Raw genomic sequence first — 21,321 nt, 5'->3', positions numbered from 1 at the left:
ACCAGGATTTGGATTTAGGTAATCCACTTAGATTACCATGGCTATGTCTTAAAAGGACAATACTAAGATCACAAAATAGGTCATGTCTGCAAGAAGCAGAATATATAAGTGAAATAATTTCAAGTTTACAAATTCAAAACAAACATTCAGAACCACCCCTATGTTTAAAATAAAAGAAAGACTGTCCCAAGACCACATTTTGCCCAACAGTACATATTTTGAAACTGACATTTTTATGCCCTGAGCTGGAATAAGGGTGAGGAGAGTTTCAGACAACCATCAGTACATTAATACGTTTCAGGTAACAGTAGAATCCAGGCAAAGAAGCACTGAAAAAAAACATTCAATATCTAAGCCAACCATCTAATACATTTTTTGGGGGTGCTTGATTGCTTTTCCTGTTTCAATAGCAGAAAAAAAAATGTTGGGCACCCAAAGACCTGGAAGCAGTAACAATTTTTGCCCAGCTAGGTAGGAGTTTGCAACTATTTCTTAGAAGTGACAGCGTTTCTAAGAAAATAAATTAAAAAATAAATTCAAAAATGTAAATGAAAAGAGTTGCTGTAAAGAGTTAAAAAGTTGTGGGTTCTCTTTTTTTAAAGTGCAAAAAATAAAAGATTACTATTGATGTCTTCGCAGCAAAAGTTCGAAAAAACAGCTTTAAAATCACTTTGATTTCACAAGAGAAATGCAAAAATCCAAGTAAAATATATTAGCTTTCTAGATCAACTTGAGATTATGTAGGTAGTTCCTTCTTCTCGAACATCAGACAATGGCCTTTATGAAGAATTTGCCCAACATTCAAATAATTCAACAGGAAATTCAGTGTTGCTGTGAGAAACAAAGCAACTTCCAGATGCTTGACATGTCAGGCCTAGACAAGGGGATGAAAAATGTCTCTTTCTGACCAAAGAGGCTTTGAGGGGATACTCGTAAAGAATTACCTACTTACCCATCAGATTTGAGTTCATGAAAGGTGTTGGGGACAATCCTTCATGGGGCCCTAATCGACTGTCATTCAAGTGATCACTGTAATGAGGACTGTCTGCAAAACCCTAGAGAAAAAAAAGACCAGAGTATTAAACAGATTATTTGGCAGCCCTGCTAATTGAGTGTAATGACACTTCCCTAATTAAATGTGCAGAGTCACAATTGGTCATTCATCACAAAAGTTGGCTTTGAGGTCTATCGCTCAGAAATCACTCTCTGCCCACATTTTACTTTTTATCCCTCTTTTCGTTCTCTCCATCAAAAATAAATCACCATTTCTTAGCAAGCTGTGTCCTCATAGGAAGTATTCCTAAAAACGGAGTAATACTGGGATATATTGATAGTTGAATCCTCTTAGCGTTAAATCACTCATCGTGAGAGCAAAATTGGTCTGAAGAAGTCACAACTGATTTTCTTTTTTTTAAATGTTTGTTTGCATGAACAAAGCACCACAGCAACAAGTTCAAAACGAGTCACTGATGTTAGGAAAAAGCATTGGTGCAAATGCGTAGAAATTCCATGGTTTCTGATTAATACACATTTGAACACTATCACATTACTAAAGAGCACAGCTCACTGACAGCAGGTTTAAAAATACTGATCAAATAATTTTGCCATCTAATTTTCCAAGCAGCATTCAAACTGAAACACTGTTTTGCACTTTTCTGACATTGAGATAGCCAACTTAAAAAGCTGGAATGACCCTTAGGCAGTCTGGAATCACTGGTAAAAGAGACCAAAAACACAGAAGCACAAGGATATGCATATTATTTAAACCAATTACTTAAATTTTCTTTTGTACAGTTCAAAATGCTTCCAGCTTTTGTGTATAAAGGCATGAATATGGTATTTGCCACTTAAGACTGCTCAGATGTGCACTGAATCACTTATACCGTATCAAAACCCGACAGACTTAGCACTGAAAATTGCACCTCCTTTGTAACCAAGGTTTTGAACCACATTTTGTAAACCTTAGCTTACAATTCCTGATCATTCATTTCTTTAAGCCTCTTTAGACTAAAATCTAGAGAGAAATCCAAAGCTGGGGCCTAATTAAGGGACGGGGAAAATTGCTCAGGCTCACAGCTCCTAGAAGCCATCCCAAGTCCCCCAGGACTATAAAATCATCAATCACTGAACATTTATCATTTTTTCAGACCGCAGGCTCCCATTCAAGACAACATTAGCGGGGCTGAAACAGGCCTCCCTATCTGTGCAGGCGTGCTGTCAGTTCAACCAAAGGGCCAGTAACTGAGGGCTAAATAACTGTCACATCACCACCAGCTGCTTACGGATGCGTGTCACAGCTCTTCCCGCTATTCTGCTTTAAAAGTAATCTTCTGGGAGTCCCAGCTCCCAAATGAATCTTGGGCTGATTTTATCTACTTCAGAATCAGCGATACACAAGTGATAGGCATTCACCAACAGCTCTAGTGACATTTACAGCTTGGTTATGACCACAAGGGTGTCCTCTGGTAAGCACGACCTAGCCCCGTCTGTCAGGCGGGCAGCGTGTAGCAGCAGCTGCCTAGGAAGCGGGGAGACGGAGCGGCTCCTGGCTAAGGTCACCACACACGGGTGATTTTAAGTTGAAACGAAACAAAAAAGAAATTCAACCTGCTGAATAAAGGAACAAAAGGGTGCAAACAGAGAACTTCCTTTTATTTAAAAACAAAACCCAACACACTAAGAAGGGGTGAAAGAATACGTATCTCAAGCATTTGTGAAGCAGTGCCTAGATGAGCCCCAGAGACCTAAGTCTTCAGGAGATCTTTATTTACAAAATAAATATTTAAACTACGGAATATATTACAAGAGGAAGACTCATTTCACACCTGGTTACACATCATGCAACGCACTCAACCTAATGCACAGGATTAATAACGCTCTCCCCCAAGTTCATGTTGTGCATTCCCTCGTTCCCCTCAAAAATATTGGGATTCGAGAACCGTGTGGATGAGTGAACAGAATGCTCACCCTCCCACCATCAGGCTTCCTTCGAACAACCCTTTGCAGCACGCTCCTTTCACACACCTTCTCCGTTCCCCAGAACGCACTTGTGTGAAGTTATCAAAGCGATCAAACTGTATTTCTACACCAGTGGACAAATCAACTGCTTTATCCACCTGAAAAAAACTCTAAGGTGTCCATCACAACACCAAAAGCCACAGAAAACATGGGAACATTTACTATATGAGGAAAAAGAAATATACTAACGCATATGCAAGCACTACAGATAGAATAGGCTTTCAGGCTCTGTCATGCATTGCAGAACATACACTGTGCTAAGTGTAACCCCCACCTTCACAGTGGCCAGAGTACAGAGGGCTGAACTTGGCCGCCAGCCCTGACACCAGTTCCTCAGAGTCCTTGTAATGAGTTACGAAGTGTCAGCTCAAGGGGCAGTTTTTTGGTTGGAACTAGAAATCCTGCGCTGATTCCCACACATAACCCACCCACAGGAACACAAAATGATCACAAACAGGCACAGTTTCGATTTACCAAACTTCTTTTCCACTTCACAAAAGCAAATTAAGCCAAATGAGAAGAGTGCTAAGGACAACGATTTAAATTAGAGTTATTTCAGAGCATTCTTCACGTTCAAGCTGTGCTTCAATAGAACTGCATTCCTGATACCGTGTCTTGCTTTTACATCTGCACTGTTAACTTACATAATGAATAGCATCAAGTTCTGGAAAGAACTTGAGTCACCCAGAGATGAGCGTTTTAGAGGCTTCCAATAGCTTCTAAAAAAGTTACTGGAAGCTTCTGGCAGTACAATCGGCGCTTAAAGATTTAGGAAATGCGATAGTGCAAGCTGAAAACATATTTACTGCTTAAAAGAAGAACACAGTTGAGAGCCTTAAAAAGTCTGTCTGCTATGGCAATAAGACAGTGATTTATTAAAAGGTACGTCCCACCTGTATGACTAAATGTCAGAGAAAATACCGTGCAGCTGGCAACGGAATGGATCCCTCATGGCCAAGGCAACAGGTGCTGGGGTAGAGGGAGGAAGTAAACCTATACCTGAGCCCTCTTTTCAAATTATCATAGAATCATAGAATATCCCGAGTTGGAAGGGACCCGTAAGGATCATCGAGTCCAACTCCTGGCACCACCCAGGTCTACCCAGAAGTTTAGACCATGTGACTCAGTGCACAGTCCAATCGCTTCGTAAATTCCGACAGGCTTGGTGCTGTGACTTATGTGAATTATGCTTTAAAAAATATATTAAAAAACACTCTAATATATACTTCCCAAATGTGAAAAAGGATAGCCTAGGGCATTCCCATTTCATCCTCTCTTTCTGAGGCAGGAAAGAAATTCCAGTACATGGCAATTTTGAAGATTACTGTACCTGCCTCCAGAAGGGGACTCAGTTGATGATAGTTTGACTGATACAAGCCTCAAGCATAAACAGGAGCTAACTAGTTATGCCAAAAGCTCTTCCTCTGGGAAGCACTACTCAATGATCCATACTCTGACCAGTGATCTATACTCTGACCTCGCTCTCCTCGAGCAGGTTGGTGATATCATCCTTTGGACCACAGGTGGCCTTCCTGGTACCTCCCATTAGCTGTGAGGCAGGTTTGACATCGGAAAGCTGGAAGGCAGCTTGCCATTCCCAGTACACATACTCATTTCTGCCTCCTTCATTCCCCAGCAACCGTACCGATGGGTTAGCATGCATCAGAGGGCACCGATTGATTATTTAGCAAATAACTGGTGCAAAGTCTGCAAAATAGATTTACTAGACAATTTATTTTGTTTTATGACCGCCCTATTCCAACGGGATGGCAGATAGCTCAGATAGGGAGCTTTTCTACCTATGCAAAGAAAACTGGTTTTGAGTACAACTGTTTGTATGCCATAGCTGTGAACCCCAAACCATACTGTTTGTTCCAACTTGTTACATGAGTAACACCCAAGACAGCTTTACCCTTTACAAAGGAAGTCAAAACTTTTGTTTTATTACAGTCCCAATTCAGCCTAACGAAGGCGAACGCTAACTGTTCTCTTACAGCATTTTCTAACATGGAGACTTCGTTTCGCCTGTTGCAAAATGCCTGCTTGCCTCTCCCAAACTTCAGTCTCACTGTGTGTCTGCATTCAGAAAGACAAAAATCAGATATGTCTGCAAACAAAAGCAACAAGTATCATAAACTAATAATGCCTGGCATGAAATGCAGCTGGAGGACTATTACTAATTAGTGCTGCAATTTAATTGCAGAGTGTAGGCACTCTCAAGGTTGAATGCTCTAACATTTTATTCATTTTTCACGTTTCATTGAATTAAAGTGAAGTTCTCTAATCATTCCAGTAAACGAACTCTATCAATTAGAACAAAAAAAATATAAGCAATTGTAACACTTTTCATTGCCACCTTTTCTGAGGAAGATTCCTCAAGTGAGTAGGCTTTGCCTGTTACCAAGAGGATTTTCCATCTACAAAGGTACTAGTCACCTACACCAACTAAAAACTATTTACAAAAATCGTATGTAATAGTATACGAGACACCTGGAAATTATCTTATAGAAGTAACCGTTCTAGTAATCCTGAAAGAGCAAATGGAAACAAACCAACAGCAGAGAAACAACCTTCCATACCACGCGTGCTTATCCTAGTAACCCATAAGTAACCCTGACACAAGGAGTCTCTGCCCCGTTTGACAAAATAAAAAGGCCGTTAACTCCCCTGAACCTCAGTGTCTTTCCGTGACTATTAGAGCTGAGACTTTTTGGTTTAAGTCAGTCATACAATTCATACAAGAACAAGCCAAAGAGCCCCTCCCCAGCTCACTGTCACAATCCCTGTTCATCCCACTACTCCCAGCCATCATGTGGCTATACCTGAACGCAGTTACATGTTTTGAGTGAACTGGCATCACCGCTAGCATTAAATAGGTATTCTGTTACCAGCTTCGATGATTAGAGATGTAGGTGAAAACAGTTATAATTGCTAAAGCATATGCTAACTGACAACTGGTATTCATTGACACGAGGCAGAGTAACAAATAACTTCAATCTGCTTGGAAAAGAACACAGACAGATTCATCTTCTCCCTTTTCCTTCTACCTCAGAAAACTACTCTCCTTTAGTAACTATTGTCTGAAGCCACACCAGGGTTTGTCCATGCATAAGCAAAACCACACTCCTGACACTAACTCATGTTATGGGCTTGTTTATTTATATTATGACTACTTTTTAAATACATATTTATGTATGGACATACTTTTTTTTAAGTGATGCACAACATCCTTTTTTTATTTCACGGTTTTTCTTTGAAAAATGAAGGAGACACTGTGACTACATGGCAGTTTTTGGGCAGCACAGCACATGATTCTCCTATGCACTTATTGACTTCCTTGACTAATTTATTCCTGTACCATAAGTACTGCACAGCCTTTTGTTTTGCTCAGGTCCACCATACTAGAGAAAACAGACTTGATTTGTTCTTCTTCCCTTATCCTCAACACCTCTCTCCAATGCAAGTACCTGTACCTGGGAACAAACCGAAGATCAGACCCAGTTGTAGCTCATAAGCAAGCTGCTAGATCAGTAAGTGAATATTTGCAATTTAGCAACTTACAATACAGATCCATTATCTCCACTGAAGTTAAGATACTTAAAATTCCACTAAAACAAATGGCTAACTTCACAGGTTGACTCGGTTACAGACTAAAAGGTAAATTTAAACGAATACTCCTCCTGATTCCTTACAGTTTATGGTTTGGCTGGCCTTAGCTAACAAATAATCATATAAAATCTATGAACTCTGAGGTTCCTTCCAAGCTAAACTCTGCTATCCTGTCAATCCAAGAGAAGCCACCTAGATGTATAATATATAAAAGAACAGTAGATCTACCGCTGAAATCCACTTGAGTTTGGGTTATCTGCTCTTCCAACTCATTTGAGAGTTCTAAAGTAAACTTAAGGAAAAAAAAAAAGGGGGGGGGGGAGGAAGGGGGGAAAGGGGATGGGGTGTTACAGAGATGTTGAGACAGCAAGAGAGAGACGGACAGACTGTACCTGAGAGCTTTGTGGTTGTGATCACTGAAAGAAAATGAGATAAGCAGCTTCTGGAAGACACACCAATGTGTCCTACCTACTTTGAAAGGTTATGGTCTATGTGATCATGTAGCTTTATAGAAATAAACAAACGTTTTGGAAAGAGTATTTTCAGTCATCAGATCTACGTATTAGTCAGTGGCTCCTGGAGGAAAGACTGCAGAGCCAAAACCTTGCTGAGTCTATTGTGAATTAGCTGTGAACACACAGCTAAGAATGAACCTGACAAAAAAGAAGGTAAGTTAAAAATAAAACCAAAGACGAGTAAAAGCAAAAAAAAAAACTTATCTGAAAGGAGTGCTTCAAGGATCCAGAGAAGTCAGAACTCACCCTGGAAGCCTAAGAAGTCTTGATAAATTCTTATACCGTAACAGGTACCCACTACAAGACAGCTTCAATTGCTATTATCCTTATGATGGTGTACTACATGGTGGTTTAAATTTTCAGTCAGGTTCACTAAAAACTGAGTTACGAACATTAATATTCAGTTTGATGAGTAGTGTTTTAGTCAATGGACCCTACTGCCATACTTTTTAATATCTGTGAGACCACCCATCAGATATATCAGATTCGGTTCTGAGAGCAGTGCGCCCTCCCCTCCCTTTTAGCCTTGAGAATCACCTGCAGTGTGTTCATACATCTCAGCTGAGCACCAACAACCACCACACTGCCACAGGTCATAGCACAGCTCACCTTAAACCTCTAACAGTCTTGCAGCAAACTGTTAGTTCAGAACAACGTTGTTCCACAGGCGATCAATGTGATTTTACCAAGTACTCACCTAAGAACAAGGCAAGCTATAGCAAGAGAACAAAACGTGCGCGTTCCCAAACATACATGGGAAATTTCTAATGCATTTTAAGAATGCAGTCTTTCATTTTTTAATTACAATAAAATGACGCAAATTGAACGAACTAAGTTTGAAAATGCAGAAGTTGCAATCAGCTCTACAAGAACAAATCTTAAAACTTGATCAAGTTATTTACATGTAGACTATTAACTTGGATGCTGCACCCGCAACCGCGCTTCGTATTTCACAATTCTATGGGCTAGAGTGAAGAAACCTCTCTGTGAACAGGCGAAATTTGGGACTGAACACAACACACTGAACAAGGAATCTGTTTTCCAATAATCAGCATTTCCTCCAGTTCTAGATCCATTTCCAGGAAATTAACATGGTGAATAACGAATCTGATTTTAAACAACTAAACCAAACGGCCAGTGACACTGCTCTGAATTCTTGTGAGACAAATATCAACACAACATGCAGTAAGACACTTCCTTGGCCACACAGAAAGCTAATCTGAAATCACATTCCAACAATAATCTCAATATAACAGGGAGATGCAATTAAAAAAAAAAAATACTTCTACAATAATAACTTACGACTGAGAAGATTTTTCTAGCTCTTATCTAAACTATAAATCAGGAAATAAAATGACACAAGTAAGGCCAACATACTAACAATAAAAAGCTTGAAGACAATACTTAAACCTATCTAGAGAGTGTGCCTAAAATTCTGGAACCTGTTTTAAATAGAGCTGCCCGTAAGTTAAATTACAAAGTGGCCTGCATTTGTGGAAACATCCTGTGCACTAAATAGGGGGTATTTAATTTAGGCTTTGGTTTCACACTGTGTCATCTGCTTACTTATAGAATACATCAGGAAAAGCAAATCATCAGCAGAACCACCAACAACCTCCCTCCCCCAACAACAACAATAGAAAAAATAAAATTGAAAAACCAAAAAGAAACCAGAGGACAAAAAGGACACAAATACAACAGACTTGATAACACTTACTGTATTTCTGTGTCCCTCTTGTCTTGTTTTGCTATTTAACAGCTTCCTTTCTTGTAATGTACCTGAGATTAAGAGGTATAAAATACTATTTCAAAACCTGCTATCTCATTACTATTTTTTGACTTCTTTGCAAATTAAAAGTACTACTGGTGGGCGTGTGTATGAAGAATAGAATGGGCATATAGTATTGTAGGCTCCAATGTATATCTCAGTCTTTTACATACAGAGAGGGCATAACCTGTTGACTGGGGCTACAGTGTTATCTATATCTAGCAGTGGTACCTTGAACGGTTCAACTCTGCCTTCAATCAGATAGATCAAGGAGTTGGGCAACTGAAAAGGAGAGGGGAATAAAATGTAAACTCAGTGCCGAAACTTGATTTTATGCTAAAACAGGTCAAAATGTACATTTACAGCTTTTATTGCAATACAAATGCTGGAAAATACTTACAGCACCCACGGTAGAAATTTTGCAACAAAAATCTCTCTGCTAATTTATATTTTAAAAAGTTAAAATTACTACATATGTATATATGTGGTGGTTTAACTGTACGAGGCAGCTGAACACCACAACCGCTGTATGGGCTGCTGCAGGGAAAGTTAACATCCCAGCCAGACCCAGTACAATATACTAAAAAAAAAAAAGAAAAATATATCCAGCAAGGAAATGTCTTATTTTAATTTATTTTATGTATTATCTTCTTTTGGAGAGAGAAATTTAAACAGATGAAAACCTTGCTCCTTTTTTTCATTTTACAAAGACGTGTTTTAACAAAATCAAAAATATGGAAGAAAATCCCAGAGCATCACTGTTCACAAAATAAAAGCCACTATTAACCATACCACAATAGAAAGAAAAAAATAATTAAAAGATGATATTTATCCAAAAAAAAAAAAAACTAATTATACCAACTTGTTGCTAGGTTATGCAAATCAGTGAAAACTCCTGGACAAAGTGGAAAAGCTACAAGTTCGGAGGCATCTCGCAACAGGAAGACAAAATTTTCAAGAGCTATAGGGCAAGACATTATCATATAACAATTAAACTGCTACTTGCTTCAGTACCTCTGAAGTGGCTTTGAAGAGCTCAGTAGAGCAAGGCTTTAAAAAGCAGCTTTACGATTCTCTGCAACATGTGCTAAGAGACAGCTACCCTTCTAAGGCAAGGGATTACGAACACATGCAAAAATCTCTAGCTCTACATCACTCAGATAAGGGAGAGACTTGCACACATTAATCAAAAGATAGCTATCGGAAAACCACCACAGTTGCCCAGATCAAGGTAAAATCAAGACTGAATAGTCAGAAAAAAAGAAAGCACCCTAATTGATGGAAAGTTTGACACGGTATTGTAAATGGACTTCATTACGATGATTCAAGATTAAAGCAGACATCAGCATTTTGTAGAATTCTACTGACCTGCTAATTATCTTTCCTGAATTATTCCTCTAAAGATAAAGCTTTCCTACTTTTTATTTTCCACCATAGATATATTTTCAAGTAGTTCATTTTTCTAGCAAAACAATTGTTCTACGCAAGAGATTTCGCACACAGGTATCACTAATTCATACCCTTTCACAAATTTAAGATCATCACAGCCGATTCTAAATATACAAACAAATATACAAATACCAACTAAGCCTTCAGTGCTAGAATATCTAACATTATTAGGCAATGAGAACCAAGGCTATTATATAAGGTTTTCTCAAGTCTGCAGTGATTCTCAGACTTTCCGACTTTAACGCTATTTCAAAACACTACCAAAAGAGAGTAAACAACACTGTTATGGGATGTGAGAAGGATTTTTGTGGATTTATCACTGATCAATAGGTTAAAAGACAAAACACCCCACCCCAAGCACAGGAGTATTGCCCCGTTTTCACGGTGAAAGGAAGTTACCGATGTGTTTTCCCCATTTCCCCAAAAAAGCTGTACTCAGATCAACATTCTTTAACAGCTGCATGAATAAATAGAGAAGACTGGGTAAACAAAGAGATAGTAAAATTTGTTGATAACAGAAAATATTTTAAAGCGTCCTAACTAAATATTAGTGCAGAACTACAAAGCAAGTTCTCTACAAAATTGGCAATGAAATAGCAAATAGTATTCGGTGTAAACACAAAAGAAACATGAGAAACGTGCTTAAAGAAATAATTGTGTCAGAACAAGGTGAGAACCATTGCAGAGTGTAAGGAAAAAATCTTGGTATTCTATAGAGTTTTTGAAACAATGTCACTTCAGAGCTCAGTGACAGTCAGAAAGCATAAGACAAAGAACAAGTAAGAAAAGAACAGAGAATGGAAGTATCATGATGTCATGCAGAAACGGACAGCATACCCTCATCTTGACTAGCACATGCAGCAGTCATCAACCCAATTCTAAGTTATGCAGAACACGCAGAAAAATTCAGAGAATGGTACCAAGAACCAACCAGAAGCTAGGTAAAGTTACTATATGAGACCAGTAGATATGATTGCTCAGTTTGGTGGATGGTTCACATGTGACTGGCACGTAGAACAAAGATGTGCACGAACAAAAAAAAGAAAAAATATCAAGTACGTAAGTAACAACTTACCACCACTCATCAAAACACCAGAACGTGGTAGAAATCAGTTATATCACTGGTCAGCACACAAACATCGGTATTTTTGCCACAAATTGTTATTTTTGCCAAAACTATAATCACAGTCAAAAAACTTCACAACTCTCAGAGAGCAAGTCCACCAGGAGCCGTAAGAACAACGTCCAAAAGGTTGGCTCTGTCCAGAAAGTCTCCTAAATCCCTAAGTGCTGGGCTTCGCCAGGACTGTACATCAGTAAAGGTGGCAAAATAACTGCCCTCTATTTGTACTCTTTCCTTAAGCATTACTACTAGATACAGACAGACCTTTAGCAGGAGGGGAGAAAGGAGATCAGAGGAAGATCTCCCTTTACTCAGTCTTCCACCATCTTACTTAATGATCCTGTAACAGGTACGCGTTTAACTACCATTAAATTCCCAATCTATTATGTGCCTCGGGAAATTCCAGCCAGTATTTTGCCAATGATTCAAACCATTAAACAATTCCGTCGCTGTACTGTGACTTCTAAGGGAAAAAACTCCAGCAGTCAGCTGCAGGCAGATTTAACATAAATAAATAAACAAACAAGCCACCATACACACAATACAAAAAAGAGAAATTGGTACCTCTTGCGGTTTCAACTTTTCTATGTCCGTGGAGAGGTCTGAGCTTTTTCCATGAAGACTGCCATTTTCCTGGAAACAAGGAAGTCGTAAGAACAGTTACGACAAGATTAACATTCTATACTGAAATTATGGGAAAGCACTGGATTCTGAAACATTACAGCCAAACATATTAGTAAGATAATTTTTGACTTATTTCAGTACTAAATGTTAATCATCAGAAGACATAACGTAGGAACATAAAAGGTGAAGTACATCACTTGCCCTGCTGACTGAGAAACTCTGATGATCTATATTCCTGTCACACAGACCCCCACACTCATTTTTATCTATTCTGGTGAGCGTTATGAAGTAGTAGCCACAAGTTATCTATATTCAAAATTCTAAACAACTGTCGTTGAGAACCTCATTAGTTGAAAGAAAACCAAGAAATCAAAGACAAGAAATCTTACCCAAAACAGAAGCATGCAAACTTGGTTTAGACTCATAAATGAAGTCTGGTGCTTTTCCTGTGATTTCAATGCAAAAGACAATTTCCTGTGTTCTACTTTTTTTTTTTTCCCAGACAAACCTGGCCATGGAATGAATAGATTTGTACCTCTTTACCATTACAAATCCTATATCCATACAACATACATTTCTATTGTTCATGACCTTCTGGGGGAAAACACAAGAATAGCATTTTCCTTTAAGAGGAATTCAATTTTTCTTTAAAACAAAGTTGTTATTTAAATGACATCCTGGACAACCATTCTTTATTGTTTCATGCAGGGCTCTACAGAAAGTTTGCTTTTCCTGTCCCATTATCTAGTTTCTAGGTATACCGAAAGCCCAGACAAACATCTAAATACACTGGCCACACCCTCTGAATTCCTTCGGATATCCATTTCACATCAATTCTGCAAAACATCTATTCCCACCCTGTGGGACACGCCCTCCTTATTATTACTCTGTGTTTGAAGACGATATACTCCATAAAGCCAAGGAGATGAAGATTTTTTGCAGACTTTCAAAAACAAGCCTCCTAAGACAACCAACCATACAGGGCCCGCAGGAAAATCTAAACCTACCGTTGCCCACCAACTGACCTCTGATCTGCCAGGAGCCACTGCCATACCAGCTCAACAGCTGCCAACAGCTCGCAGATAAGGTCATTCCACAAAGAAATTTATGGACAGACTAACATCATGTTCCATGCTTACGTAAGGCTTGCCCTTAAGTTTATATAATTTGGCAAGCTTTCTGAAGAGAAAGGTAGTGTAGAAAAACATCTGTAAAAATATTCAACGTACAAGAGTCTGTCATGACATTCAATGCTTTTTCCCCACAAAGGGTTTCTGTTGTCTTTAAGATTAAAAAAGAAAAATCCCCTAATGAAGTGAAAGAAACTTTAGCACCTCAGCATTACCAGTACACGAACAGTTTAAGAAACAAAGCCTTTTTATCGAGCAGGATTACTTCACTTTCAACAACAAGCAATAACTGCTTGCTGAGAGGACTGTTTTTTAATATATAAATTATTTTAAGTCCAAAGTTATAATTGCTGGGAGTAGGGAGATAGGTGACAAGTATAAAAATTTAACTTTTTGTTTTTCCTGAATCCTTCCACAGGGATCAAGACAAGTTTATATTGACAACCGTTTTTACTGTTTTTAATGATAGATGCAAACAGTACTAACCTCTTCCTATGATTCTAGCTTCTGGTATACCTCTATTGAAGCACCAACACCTGCCTTTTTTTTTTTTTTTTTAAACCAACTTTTAAATACGATTTCTGGTGGTTTTATTTTTGGACAGTGTATTAATTTCCTAGTTGTGAACTTGAATCATAACTCAAATTCCAGTTAGGTCAGCTTGACTCATTACTGATTAACATTGATCAGCAATTTCATAGATGAGTGTCAAAACACTGAACACTTACAGTAAGAATACCAAATAGTAAAAGCTGTATAATAAGATTCCATTGCAAATGAAGAAAAGGCATCTAAAGGCTGGGCTTCCTGCCTCAAGTTACGCAGGATGTTTTTAAGGATACCTGATTTCTACATTGCACAGAAATACTTCTGCAACCCCATTTTTTTTCTATCCATTTCCTGTAAATTATTTACTGAAGATCAACGGGGAAAAATAAGACTTCATAGTGAGTCTTTCTAATGTTCTCCTCCCAAGTGAGATGCAGGTTGTAGCAATATCCACCTGGACAAGACCTTGTAGCACACCCACTACATTCCACAGCAGGAGAAAGCTAACAGCTCTCTGGGTTGACAGTACTGAATTCAGAACAGATTATTTAGATCAGGGTTAACTATTATGCTGCGCGTTTCTATTAATTCATTAGGTACTTAGCTCACTGGCTCTTTAGGGAGTAAGTATTCATAAAAAAGAAAACTGAGTATACGAAGGTAATGTGATTTACTGCAGGAAAAGCTTGCTTTTAACCACTGAGTTGGGTTTTAAAAAGACAGTATTATTGTCAGGTGCAAGATACTACCAAAAACTTGGGATCGATATGTGGGGTGGCTGAAGCTACAACAGAACAGAAGAAAGCCATTTAAGAAGTGAAGCTTCTCTCCAACACAGTAACGCAGCACATACTTTAACTGCGTAATGTCAATGGAAAGGCTATAGCTCCGTATACTTTGCCAATACATCTCTGCTCCTGGACAAGTAACATGACTTCTGTTTTCATTTTCTGACACTATGGTAAATAAAATGCATGTTCATCATTCAAGTATCCAGATATGTATGGTTTAGTTTCATATATACTAAACATACAAATCTTTTAGCCTTAGAAATCTGAATTGCTATTGCGGCATTTTCAAGTCATTAGAATCTCTGAAAAGATGCTAACCTTTTTCAAGGAGCTTAGCCTTAAAAACATTGCCAGATCACCTGCTGATTTTCTCTGTACGTTCTCATGAACTTGTATTATCAATTATAATGTGGGAACCTTACCCTTGAAGATTCATATGAAGGACTTGGCTGACCACTTGTTCCCCATGATGTGGCACCTGTTCGCTCATCCATACCTAGCAATAAAAAGAAAAGCACAAACCTATAATAAGAGATAGCAAAGTCAGCTATGTTCTCTGATGTAACCCGAAAGCAAATTCCATCTCTTAACGTAGTATTTCTAAAAGCAAAATTTAACATCAACAATTTCCTTGATAACGAAGCTGGCTACAAAGCAACCTACTCATTTAGACACCTGCAGCTGCTGAAAACAGGCGCAGAAAAAGTTAAGATTTGCAGATCTGCAGTGCCAGCCCTACATAACCTCTAAGAAGTTAACCCAAGTAACAAAACAAGCTCAGCCACATTAGCCCGGCTTTTTGCACAGCATGATTTATCCTGAATCTTTAGCACAGAATATTGTAGTACGTACTGTGAAATGTACACTTGTTATCTACTCTCTGCTCTCATGTCTTACTTGAGTATTGTAAAACCTGTGAAATTATTTCCCGTTTGGTCTTTACATTACATGCAAGATGGGAGCATAAGGGAGAAAAAGGCAAGACAGAGTGCTTTATATTTCAATTGCCTAACAAAAAAAAAAAAAAAAAAAAGAAAAACCACAAAGACTCATGATGTCTGCTCTTCTAAAACAGGAATCTTTTTTAATTCTGTAACGGTTCTTTTAGAATCAGTTCTCTTTATGCAAATCAAGGTTACAGCTCAAAAGAGAAAGGGGAAGGAAAAAATAGGGAGAGCTGTAAAATCAGTATCAGAATATGCATCCTCTGTATTATCTAGCCAACAGTACTGCTGCCAGCACTTGCTTCAATTATTTTCTGTTCAAAGTTACCTGGCTAAACTATCTTTTAAACCACATTCCAGAACAACTAATTGCCATAGTATTCCTCCAGTAAATGCATTCACACAGGACAAGATCACTATACTAGTAATTAACGTCACTGATCATAGAGAGAGCACAAGACTTTATTTTTAAAGGAAGGAACAACTCCATCCTAAACGCACTTAGGCCTACAAAACACAACTAATTACTTTTTTTTTTCCCCCTCTCAGCCAGACTTATCCCATAGAGGTTTCTGATAATATAGCATACATGCCTAATGTGATATATGGTATAAATCGTGAAGCTTTATAGCACCACAATTTAGAAATAAGACTTCAGTGCAAGTTACTCCACACCATCATTCTTAAGTCCAAGCTTTATAGTGCAAATTAGTTTTGCTAATGTATCTCAGACTGGCCACATTACAAAATAAAATGCAAGAAAACACAAGCTGGTATTTGAGTAGCTACTTCTGCAGCGATAGTATTCTAATCATTATTTCCTTAAGGAGCATGTTTTATGAAGTTATAAAATACTGCTTTAAGAAACACAGCCTGCAGAAGGCACGTTAAACTAGAAGTACGGTCCGATCACCCAGATGAAACCTACGGACTCCTTTCCTGTACTGCAGGAAGAACCCTCAAGGCTGGACAACGCTCCTTGTAAATGCAAGAACTTCCCTATATTGACCTAACAGCCTGTGGACATTTGCTGCATTTTGCAGCTGACAGCATTGTTGTTGTTTTCTTGTAATTGATCCAGGAGCTGAGCAAAACGTCGTGGCTGGCAGTGACAAAGGCGAAAGTAATCTTTTGGCACAAGTGACTCTTCTCTGCCAGAACAACAGCACTAGCAATCCTGTGATTATGACGACAAGCCCTCCATTGCTTTAGCTGCAGAAGACATACAGTAGGAGGAAGAAGAAAACCTTACTGTCACATGAAGTGTGAAAGTTTAAGACAGTACAATAATAATCTATACAGGAAACAAGTCAGTAGATAATGGTTATGCATGGAGTGTTTAGGTGCGTGACCCCAATCAGTAAAACATGTTACTCATTTAAAAATTTAAAACTTGTGTCACTGAGACACAAGGACTTAGGTTAAGGTTCTGCTAATTAGCATACGCGCAGTTAAAAATTCACATATGTTCATTCTACCATTTGAATTATGCATATAGATTGTTTAAACAAACATCTCTAAAAAATATAACATTTTAAGACTGGGAGGAAAATTATGTTCTAAGTTCTTCACAGAATTCTTTTTTCTAAAAAAGCCTGCACAGTTAGCTAGAGCAGTCAGGAGTATCAGAGCTTTTTTTTTTTTAAAACCAGGTGGTTTTTTCCTTTTTTTCATGGGTCATTTTTTTTTTCTAAAAGCCAAAAGTAGGCTTCCATCTAGATCAACTGTTTAGTAAGAATTTGCATGTGAGGTATACACATTCTCACTTGAAACCTCCTTGAAGATTGCGTGGAAGAATTTTATATAGCACACCGAGAACACATCCGCTGTGACTTACTGCTACAAGATGTTTTGATTTCACTTGGAATGATAGCCCTGCTGCCCCCTGCCCCCCCAGGCAAAATAGCACATGCCAAACAAATTAAGAACTGGCTACCCAAGAATTCCCAGCCAGAAAATCAGATACGTATTTATGCTGGTGCTTAAGGAACCTGTTCTACTTTTTACACTATTTTTTCTTCCACTGATGATATAGACAAGAAAAAAATGTCATATGCTGCAAGAGTCAGAGACCCAGATCAACTCTAGCAGGCTGGGCATACCCTAACACCACCGCATGCTTTAATATAGCCAAAGGTACTTACGCATGAATGAACCAGAAGCCTAAGATAAACCTTCCAGACTGGGGTGGGAAGGTGGACACAGAGGATATAAAGTAGGAGCAGTAATCCCAAAAAGAACGTGGGAATCACCCTCGGTAATATCAATTCAACATGTTTCAAAGGAATGGTGTCATTCAAAGGGCTCTGGGCAGACCATCACCTTTGTAAAACCCCTGCCATGAGGAAACCTGGTGACCAATCCCAGCATCTACTAATTCATCAGGGATGTTAGCGGGGACAGGTAAGATGTAAGTGTTCAGACAGCACTGAAAAATGTGTCACATTGAAACGCTCCAGTATCTCAATCCGTTTACATAATCCAAAGAAGGGGGAAATTCAACACTTGTCCTTTTTTTTTTTTTCCCCTTTAAAGAGCACTAGGCAGTAAGGATAGTAAGGCACCGAAAGTGACTGATGCGCTCATTTCATAGTCTTCCACCAAAATCAGTTACTGCTGTAGCAAATATGCCAAAATTTAACTAGGGAATAATTCAGTGATTTTTGTAGTTGCTCCAGATGATTCAGCCAACAGTTGGTGGCCTGCTTCTGGCTCCTAAAGCAATTCCGTTTCATGCTCTACCTCTGCTCCAGGGCAGGGGGGGCAGAACACCTCCCCTGCCCCCAGTCACCCAGGAAGCTGTCTCTGCAGCTCTGCAACCTGCAAACTCAGCCCAGGCCCCAGAAAGGCTGCACATTCCTCGGTCACCTCAGCAAGATCAGGCCAAACAGGTGCAAGAATACACTCCAGCTTTATAAATTGAACTCTAAAAATATTTTCAGGTTTTGGTTAATGTCACCGTTAAGATGGCAGTGTGAGCATTTCAAGCTCTTTTAGAAAAGAAGTTGAAAAAGCCTGTTGTGTTACTACTTCAACATATGTATTCATACTGGAGAAACAGGTCCAAGCATTCATTTAATAAAAAAATTGATTTTACAAATAAACTGAAATGAAAGTTGGTGTTCTTGCTGGTTTAAGACGAAGACGACTGTATTTAAACTTATTTCAAGAGACTCAAGCTCTAATGTATGTGTAAGCAAGATAATATACTTTATAGGGTTACCATCTGCTACGATGTTGCTCAAAAAACGATTTGACCCCAAAAAATCACATTGTAGGTTGTTATACTAGGCACTCAAGGTATGAGTTTCTATCTTTTATAGCTTCTTTATCCAATTTTGTTTCACAGTAATGATATTCCTTCAGATCGGATTCAGCAACTGAAATCAATTGCAAAAATACCTAGAGCACAAACTGTAAAAGCACAGGTTGGATTTTGCATCTTAGACACCCAAGCAAACCGATCTCCTATTAGACCCCACACCACACCTGTCTATTGTGAAGTATGATACAAATTATGACCTGAAATATCGTTTTAGAGTCTGGTAAGTGGACAAAAAGAGAAATCAGTTTTCCTTCGTCAAAGCAGTCCCAATTAAAAATTTAAGTTTCAATAGGTTAGAGTAGTTCTCAGGCTCTTAGCCTCTTCTTGTTGATCCCAAACAGAAACCATTTCTCATTTTATGGTAGACCTAACATTTTTGATAGAAAATACATGATTTTATTCTTTTAAGAAAGCACTTAGACTTCGTAAGTCAGATAAACAAGTAAAGAAAATGTACTTCCACATATTGCCATAAAAGTTACTTGAAACCAAAAGCAGCTTTCACAGTACACGTCATTTGCTGGTCTTAAAACAAGCAAAGCCAAGGACGTTAATCAAATTGAGAGGAGAAATGAAACCTAGGCAAGCTAAGAGCAGCATAGATACTTAAGTGCCATTTCGATAAATTCAGATGCAGCACTAATTAGGCAGAAGGCAAAACACTTCCATTTCAAATGCTGCAGAGCTTGCTCTACACCCCCGCGCCAAGCATTTCAAGCATGAAAATATATTCATGAGAAACTGCAAATCTCAATCCGTAATGATCAGAGGTGATCCAACGATAACTGAAAGCTAAATAGAACACCTTGATTTAAGTGGACTTCAGCACTCCTTCTCATGGATAGTTCTTGGAGAAAATCGGAGGAGATCCCATTATGGCACACTGAGTCAGTCCCACCCTTTACAAAGGGTTTCAAACAATTCCAGCCTGCTGCGGCAGCCAGAGGGGTGCTCAAACACCTGTCTCAACATTGACTTGTGCTCTGAATATCAGAGCTTTATTTTGATTGATTTGTTTTGATCCAAGTGTGATTTTCCTGATCAGATCCTGCAGTTCTCTCCATCCCTTCAAATCAAAAAGGCAATTTTCCCATTGGTAGCGCCATAACCAGTATTTCTACTTATTAAAGCACCTGTGGGGGTAGTAAAAAACTATCCCTTTCTGTACGTTTTGCTCCAGCGACGATGAAGTGGTATGAATAAGCTAGGGTAAAAACTACCTCGAATCCTGAACCAAAATCACCTGGTACAAACTCTAGACTCCACAATTCCTTTTGGAAACTTCCTAGGATCATTTTATTAACTTGTATGACCCCCCTGTATTGAACCACAGAGTCTGAGATTGAACACCTAAATCCATTTTGTGGTCCAAAAGTGAGGTTCTCCTATGCTTAACTGCTTCTATATCCTAACCTACCTGCCCTGTCAGGTTTAGGAGCATGAGAGGAAAGGTTGTTTGCTACCAACGTTTAATGACAGAAATTCAAAAGCACACTGAGGCACTGCAGAGATTGATGCTGCCCTGAATTGACATCACACAGCTTAATGATGACCTATCAAATATTAGCTTCCGTTTGATTATTTTTATTTGCAAAGATCAGTTTGTAAGCTCAGTTTCAAATACCAACAGTAATCATGAATTAATTTGCATGTTTGAAACATTGTTTATCCTGAAGAATCCAAAAGCATGTGATTACCTGACACAGCAAACGAAAAAGCTCCTGCCGTGCAAGTTATCGTGGAAATTATTTTAAGAGTAAGAGGTAGAAAAGTCCACACAAAGTTAATTTCCATCCCCAAAATAAGCAACCACAATTAAAACTTCAGAACAAAGTTAATCAAATGGGAGTAATGTACAGCAAGCATACAACTTGCCAGAGTAATAACCCAAGCTTGGACCAAAAGTAGTACTGACAGGTGTTAAAAATGAGTTATAACCTCAAAACTATCAGCAACTTGAATTCTCTTTATGGAAAAGTGTTTAAAAATATGTACTTCCGTAGAGAAAGTTTGCAAGAATGGTATATTCCCAGGTCAGAAGACTACGTCACAGTGTACATTTCAACTTTTGCTAACAACAAAATACGTCCACTGTATGAAGTCAGAAGAAATTGGTAAAAAAAAAAAAATCTGGTTCTAGAAAAACTAGTGTGAAGCTTGAATTTATTTTAACAACGTCTATTAAAATTTTAAGTTGGTACCAGCAATACAGCTCCTGTCTAACTATCAAGTAGGTTTTTTTTTTTTTTTTCCCTTCACTCATTACCTAATATAATTTGAGACAGGATATAAAAGAAAAAAGCAATTACTACTTTTAACTTAATTTCACAAACAACTCTATTCATTCCTTGTAATAATTCCCATGGATTCTCTACGTAGAAGAACATTAGGTTATTAATTCCTGTAGTCACAGCACTCTCAAAGAAATGTCACTTGTTGTCTACTTTTCTTTCTTTATGCTGTACACTTCCTAGAC

The 21,321-nt window shown here is 38.4% G+C and overlaps 1 protein-coding gene across 7 annotated transcripts in view; it reads right to left on the bottom strand.

Annotated features, from left to right (window-relative positions):
- TCF12 (transcription factor 12) overlaps positions 1–21,321 on the bottom strand; it is a 163,534-nt gene that overhangs the window by 104,892 nt on the left and 37,321 nt on the right. For 6 of the 7 annotated variants that reach the window (XM_035336277.1, XM_035336279.1, XM_035336283.1 and 3 more), the window contains 3 exons: positions 14,999–15,072; positions 12,047–12,115; positions 953–1,055 (listed from right to left, as the gene is read on the bottom strand). In XM_035336277.1, coding sequence (XP_035192168.1) covers positions 953–1,055; positions 12,047–12,115; positions 14,999–15,072 — 246 coding nt within the window. Of the gene's footprint in view, positions 1–952; positions 1,056–8,859; positions 8,922–12,046; positions 12,116–14,998; positions 15,073–21,321 lie in introns of those variants that run through there. The other variant, XM_035336284.1, reaches the window with a different exon arrangement.

The sequence above is a fragment of the Oxyura jamaicensis genome, chromosome 10 (genome assembly GCF_011077185.1).
Source record: "Oxyura jamaicensis isolate SHBP4307 breed ruddy duck chromosome 10, BPBGC_Ojam_1.0, whole genome shotgun sequence".
In the NCBI taxonomy this organism is placed as follows: domain Eukaryota; kingdom Metazoa; phylum Chordata; class Aves; order Anseriformes; family Anatidae; genus Oxyura; species Oxyura jamaicensis.
The sequence above is the reverse complement of the archived record's forward strand: the minus strand, read 5'-3'. Positions and strand labels throughout refer to the sequence as shown.